Source organism: Emydura macquarii, unplaced genomic scaffold (genome assembly GCF_026122565.2).
Source record: "Emydura macquarii macquarii isolate MOO-44397 ecotype Brisbane River unplaced genomic scaffold, CSIRO-AGI_Emac_v2 contig_64, whole genome shotgun sequence".
Classification (NCBI taxonomy): Eukaryota; Metazoa; Chordata; order Testudines; family Chelidae; genus Emydura; species Emydura macquarii.
In genome coordinates, this window is record NW_027130201.1 from 96573 (window position 1) to 103607 (window position 7035).

At 52.0% G+C, this 7035-nt stretch overlaps 1 protein-coding gene across 2 annotated transcripts; it reads left to right on the forward strand.

Annotated features, from left to right (window-relative positions):
* Nucleotides 1–331: 331 nt before the first annotated feature.
* Nucleotides 332–2236, forward strand: LOC137167478 (olfactory receptor 52E2-like). Of its 2 annotated transcripts, XM_067569776.1 has the most exons (2): nt 332–351; nt 1318–2236. In XM_067569776.1, exons 1-2 carry the CDS (start codon nt 332–334, stop codon nt 2234–2236), a joined length of 939 nt encoding a protein of 312 aa, XP_067425877.1. The 2 variants fall into 2 exon arrangements, with proteins under 2 accessions (XP_067425877.1, XP_067425816.1); XM_067569715.1 differs by lacking the exon at nt 332–351 and having other exon boundaries at nt 1289–2236.
* Nucleotides 2237–7035: the final 4799 nt, after the last annotated feature.

Below are 7035 nucleotides of genomic sequence, written 5' to 3' on the forward strand. Positions count from 1 at the left end.
GTTGTTTATAATTATTTCTCTGAGTAATTAAAGTGTCTGTAGCCGGGAGGGATGGTTCCCCTCTGAGAGGGACCCAGAGGGAGAACCAAGCCCACCCTGGCTGCTAGAGCCCAGAAGAAGATCACATGACAGGAATCAGGGAGGCGGGGCCAGGCCTTTAAAACCCCGGCCTGCAAGCACACTCAGTCAGTCAACTATAGAGCCAGTTGTTTATAATTATTTCTCTGAGTAATTAAAAGGTCCTTTTCCAGTGTGTGACGAGAGAGCGATCAGCTTGTAGCCACGGATTTCATTGTATTCTTTATTTCTCGTGTGATGTTATGGTTAACACATGTCATGTCATAGATACTCATTGAATACTAAATAGAGTTCAGTGGTCATTGGGTAATAGAGGTATAAGGCTGATCAGTAGGTAGAAGGGATCATTATGTATTGGGTATCTAAGTAAGGAGGGTTGAAAAGCAAGACCTCAAGGCTGAGGCTAATAGCCTCAGCTATTTTAAGACGTAGCCATAAGAAAACCTGACATAAGTAAGTGACCCAAGAATAACTCGATGCCATAAGATTATGGGCAAAGGTGCGTCAAGAGGTGAAACTGCAAAAAAATGAACTGGATAAGTAATTTTAAATCCCCAAAATGCTCTAGGGTACAAGTTGTGCGTTTATGCTAATGAGAATAAAAGGAAGTATACAAAACCACTAGGGAAGAGGGCACCTGAATTTTTCTGGACACCAGACCAATAAGGAGAAAGAGGGTTGACATTTTCATGTACATGCGCAGAATGTAGGTATGGTCAAAGATCATAGTATAAAAAGATGCTGCCCAGACTGGGAAAATTGAGCTAACACTACCTAGGAGGAGTCTGTCTCTAACAGTAGCTGGTGCGTGAATACATCTAGGAGTTGTATATGCTTTGACATTCCTAATTTTGTTGGTTACTTTCATAACATTTCCTGTGACCGTCTGTGTTCCTGTGCGCTCTGGATCTAAAACAAGCAGAGGTCTCTTTGTGAACTTGAGATTGCAGCCACCAGAGCTGAACTCACAGATATTGTAATACAACATCACTAAATTTACCTTCAATAAATATAAACAGCTACATGCTCCCCCTGAGAACAGCCGCCCCTTGTGCATGTAGTGCCTCATTTTAACTCTGTCTCTCCATCCAGGCATTTGCACTGCGACCATCATGTTAGATCCTGGGAACATAAAGGAGGTCAGGGGAACCTACGGTACATAGAGGAGGCACTGTTCTGCCTCAGAGTTGGACACCTTCTCCCCTACACCATGTCAGATTCCAACACAACCGTCTTCACCAACCCCTCCTCCTTCATCCTGCTGGGCATTCCTGGGCTGGAGGCGGCACATGTCTGGATCTCCATCCCCTTCTGCGCCATGTACGCCATAGCCGTCTTGGGGAACTTCACCATCCTGCTGATTGTGAGGCTGGAGATGAGCCTCCATGCGCCCATGTACTATTTCCTCTGCATGCTGGCTGTCATCGACCTGGTCCTGTCTACGGTCACCCTGCCCAAAATGCTGAGCATCTTCTGGTTCAATTCCAGGGAGATCGATTTCAGTGCCTGCTTCACCCAACTGTACTTCATTCACTGCTTCACAGTGATTGAGACTGGGATCTTAGTGGCCCTGGCTTTTGATCGCTATGTGGCCATCTGCGATCCCCTCAGATATTCCACCATTTTGACAAACCGAGTTGTGGCCAAGATCGGCCTGGCTGTGCTATTGCGTGGTGGCCTGCTCATGCTGCCCCGTCCCTTCCTGGAAACGAGGTGGCCTTACTGCAGAACCAACGTCATCGCCCACACATATTGTGAACAAATAGCCGTGTTGAAGCTGGCCTGCACCGACATCCGCTTCAGCAGCTACTATGGTCTCTTGGTGGTAATCTTAGTGACTGTTCCGGATGTGTCTTTAATCACCTTCTCCTATATTCAGATCCTCAGGGCCATCTTCAGTCTCCCCACAAAGGATGCCCGACTCAAGACTTTTAGTACCTGCGGCTCCCATCTCTGTGTCATCTTAGCCTTTTACATCCCAGCTCTTTTTTCCATCTTCACGCACGAGTATGGCCACAATGTGCCTCTGCATTTCCACGTCATCACTGCCAACATGTACCTCCTGCTGCCCCCCATGCTAAATCCCATCATCTACGGGGTGAGGACCAAACAGATCCGGGACAGGCTGCTCCACCTCCTTACTCATATAGGGACCTAAAGTTTTCTCCTGGTGCCCTGGCTCTCAGACTGAGCACCATGGAGAGCCGGCTAGTGACCTGGTGCGGGGCCCTCCTTCCTAGATCACTTACAGGACAGTCAAAGAGACAGTAGAGCCTTCCCTACCCTTTAAGTTTATCGTGACTGGATGAGTCAGAGAGACAGAAGAAGCTGGGCAGGAGAGAGGCACAAATGCAGCCGGTGGGAGTCTTTGTTTGTAGGGCTATGCCTGGAGCAGAGAGACGGACTTCAGCTGGAGGAGAAGGTGGACAGGCTGCGGGTCCCAGCTGTACCTCGTTTTCCATGGCTCTCAGCAGAGTGTGTCGTGCAGTGTGGTTTAGGGTCCATGATGAGAACGGGCAGGCCTTTCACGTACCCCATTTGCCTCTGTGTTAACTGTTTCTTTGTCCTAGCAGGGTGAAGGGGATTGCCCGTGGCGGAGCATGCCTGTTGCCTCTCCCTATGTTGGCTCCCTCCAATGCCAGCACTTTCTGCCCTTCCCCCTTCTTCCTGATGGGCCTGCCGCTGCTGGAACATGAGCGCTGCTGGATCTCCATCCCGTTCTGCTTCATCTACATCAGCGTGCTGGTGGGCAACGTCGCCCGGCTCTTCCTCATCAAAGTAGAGCCTGGCCTGCGCGAGCCCACGTCTCTCTTTCTCTTCATGCTGGCCCTGACCAATGTGACCTAACTACCTGAAAGGGGGTTCCAGGGAGTATGGGGCTAGGCTATTCTCGATGGTGGCAGATGACAGAACAAGGAGCAACGGTCTCAAGTTGCATGGGGGAGGTCTAGGTTGGACATTAGGAAAAAGTTTTTCACTAGGAGGGTGGTGAAGCACTGGAATGGGTTTCCTAGGGAGGTGGTGGAATCTCCATCCTTAGAGGTGTTTAAGCTGAGGCTTGACAAAGCCCTGGCTGGGATGATATAGCTGAGGTTAGTCCTGCTTTGAGCAGGGGGTTGGACTAGATACCTCCTGAGGTCCCTTCCAACTCTAATATTCTATGATTCTATGACATCACTCTGTCCAGCTCGGCCCAGCCCAGGACTCTGGGCAGCTTCTGGGTCAGAGCCCGGGAGATCAGCTGTGCTTCCTGCCTGGCCCAGATGTTTCTGACCCATGTGCTGTGTGTGGTGGAGTCAGGCAGGCTGGTGGTCATGGGCTTCGACTGCTATGTGCCCATCTGCGCCCTGGTGCGATACACCTCCATGCTCACCGGCTCCGTCATTTTCTGCAGCTCTGCAACTCCCGCATCATCTGCCACCCCTACTGCAAGCGCATGGCCATGGTGATGCTGGCCTGCGAGATAGCAGGCCCAACAACCCCTAAAGGCTTGTCCTGTCCCTCACTGTCATTGGCTTTGCCCTAGGCTGCATCTTGCTGTCCCACACCCTGATCATGCGGGCTGTCTTCCAGCTGCCTTTCCACAGGGCCGGGCACAAGGCCCTTGGCACCAGAGGGGCCCATGTGGGCATCATCATCCTCCTCTAGACCCCCCGCTCTTCTCCTTCCTCACCCACCACCTTGGCCACAGCATCTACCCTCCTCCATGTTCCTGTCCAACCGGCCATGCTCAACCTTCTGGTCTGTGGGGCCAAGACCCAGCAGATCCGACAGGCTGATGAGGGCGCTCCGCCTGGGGGAGGATGCCCTGTAGGTGTGTGTGTTGCCCGTGGAAATTGGGGCAATGTGTGTACCACCCATGTGCATGCCGCCATGTCCCAGTGCACTATGTGCTGCCAGTCTCTGAGCGGGAGAGCGAATGAGCACTGGTGGAATGTCACGCAGCCTGAGTGGGTACAAAGGGGCCATCAGAAGCTGAACGCAATCTACACAGGAGTGGGGGATCCTGGGTGGATGGTGGACCAGCCAAGGGCTGGATCGCTTACACTTAGTGGCTGAGACTCTGGGCAGGCTGACATATGAACACAAGGTGGCGGAACCAGAGCCAGAAGGCTGGGGGAGAACAGGTTTTGCAGAGCGAGTTCTCTGAAGAGACGGAGGCTCAGACACCGAACCAGGGAGAGACGTGGCCGGAGAACACAAGGTGGCGGAAGTGAATCAGGGGGAACCAGCAGGAACCAGGGAGTATCAGGGGGAACCGAATCAGGGAGAGACGTATCCAGATGCCCACCTGACTCCTGCAGGAGGGTGGGCCCCAGCGCAGGTTGCGTCTCAGCCTCCTGAGCTCTGGGACGTCGAGTTAGGTTCCAGGTCCCAGCCTGTCAGCTCGGCTCCAGGGGCTGGTGACAAACAATTACCACTGCTGTGAGCCACACCCAGGAGCTGTGCAAACCAATCAGATGTAGACTTTGTGTTTTTCTGTATAGGTGAGACAGAGGTAGAGAGAACTGTTTCCTTTACAGTTATGATAATGGTACAGTACTGTTTAGTGGGGCATAAATCAATTCCATCTTGAAGTAAGCTCTTTCCTGAAACTTGTACTATAGAACTTAAAAATATCTTGATGGGTCCTCTTTTTGTAAGTGAGGAATGTATGTGAAGGGCATAAAAAGACAGCAATCTAAACTGCTTTAACAACAGAAAAGGGAGGAAAGACACAAACTGCCAACCTAACCGTGAAGGACGAAGAATACGTACAAACGACCCTAAAGTGCAAATAAACGACCCGAAAGTACAGAAAGATCCACCCTGGGAACAAACAAAGTATAGAAATAGGAGACTAGTCCTGCTTGCAATTAGCTGGTGATTAACAACTATACTGATCCTAGGGGCAGGATGACACAGCCATGCCCATAGATTGACATGAGAGCCAGCAAGTATAAAAGATGGGGTAAAACATGGAAACTTTGGGTCTCATTCTGCAATTGTCATCTTGAGCATCGTATTTGCGACCCACAGAGGCCTGGTTCGCTTTTCCTGCCCAGTCTAGTTGGCCACTAGGTTGGCTCGAGCAAAGCCTAAAAGGACTGGTAATTATATCACAGCAGCTTGCAGAACTTCTTGGGTGTGAATGTGACTGCTTTGTAATATTCTTACATTGACAATAAACGTGGCGTATTAGCTCATGCCACTCAATAGGATCCTGCTAGTCTTTTCTTTTACAGGTATGACACTGCCTGGGACGAGGGGCCATGACTGCAGCACACGAGCCTCGTGACATCCGGCTCCATGGAGATGGTTGCACTCTGTGCAAGTGGGCCTGTGACGTACCGCCCAGGAAACCCAGTGTGGGGCAGTGGGTGGGCCCAGGGCAACCCAGCCTCTGCCCCAGGGCCTAGCCATGCAAAGTGCGAGGAAAAGACCAAAGGTCACCTACACCCAGTCACTGGTCTCCATTCTCCGGTGCTGTGCCAAACCGTGCTCTTAGCCAGTCCCTGGGCGTGATCACTCCAGAGAAACCCTCTGCCCAGCCCAGCATGCACTGCTAACCAGCTCCGGCAGTGCACAGGGCTCTGTGAAGGGCGAGTGGTGAGCACGCTGGGCCCAGGTTGGCAGGGTCAGGCCCCCAGCTAGCAAATATGCCTGGAGCTCTCCCCAGATTCCCTGGGTGACATCAGAGGTCTGTGGCTGACGTGGCCCCCAGTGGAGGGCAAACGCTCTCGCTGTGCACCACAGCTGGCTGCGGGGGGGGGGGAGGGAGGCACGTGCTAGGCCCCGAGCCAGTGCTGAGTGGTGGGGTAATGGGCGCGTCTGTCACACAGCTCTGCCTATTGCGCCCTGGGCACAGAGGAGGGCGGGAACAGACGCAGACAAGGCAGGCCCTGTCCTAGCTATAGCAGCTAGCAGTGATGTGCCTGAAGAACTAGCCTCCACTGCAAATGGTGTGAGGCAGTCGGACAGTGCAGGAATGACATTCCCGCTCCACTACACCACTGTGGGGTGTGGGGTTAGAGCTGCATGGGGCAGGGTTAGAGCAGTGTGGGGTGGGGTTGAAGCTGCTGAGGGTGTGGGGGTGGGAGTAGAACAGCAGGAGTCGACCTGTTTCCCCCATATCTCATGGGAGCGGGAGGGTGATGACCGGCCAGCGGGGGCGGAGATTTTGATTTTCGACATGACGGACATGTGCCCAGGCCATGCCCCTAGAAGGGACCCTGACTTGGGTTGGGGCATGCTGCCCTTTATAAAAATCAGGTCATTAAGGTTCTCTCACTGGCACAGAAAATCCCTCCTCCTGGCTGGAATGCTGGACCAGGACGCTTGGGTTCTGCACCTGAAGGTTCCTGGCCTGTCAGCTAGGCCTCGCCAAGCCAGGGAGTCTCTGGCTCAGCGTGTGCTCCCCGGCACTGAGGGATGTTCAGGCCACAGTTCTGTGACATTCCCCTATTGGAATCTGGACCGGTGTATTGCTATATCACGTCAATCCCACACTCTTGGAGCCCGTCTTATTCTGCTTTGCTGTGAGAACCTCCCACTCCTGAGTTGTTCACGCACACCCACCAGCGAGCAAGCAGATCTCAACTCAGTGAGTGAGTGCTTCTAGCCAGTCATTCTTTGGGTTATGTAACAGAAGGACCACAGTCAATACCCCTCAGTCCCAGATGGAATCCTAGGAACCTCTGTCTGCAATGTTCAGTGCTGCCCACTGAACACTGCAATCTCATATGTTTGTCAGTTTAACAAAGAAGTTGATATGCACCAGTGTCGGTACTTCGAATGGTGTCTCCAACACACCTTAAACCAAATGCACTGCGTCAGGTAAAATAAACACATTTATTAACTACAGAAGAATTTTAAGTGATTATAAGTCCGAGGAAAGTGAGTCAGATTTAGTCTAGATAAACCAAAGGCAAACACATTCTAAACTAAGCTTAGCACTGTCTGCAACCTTACAAACTC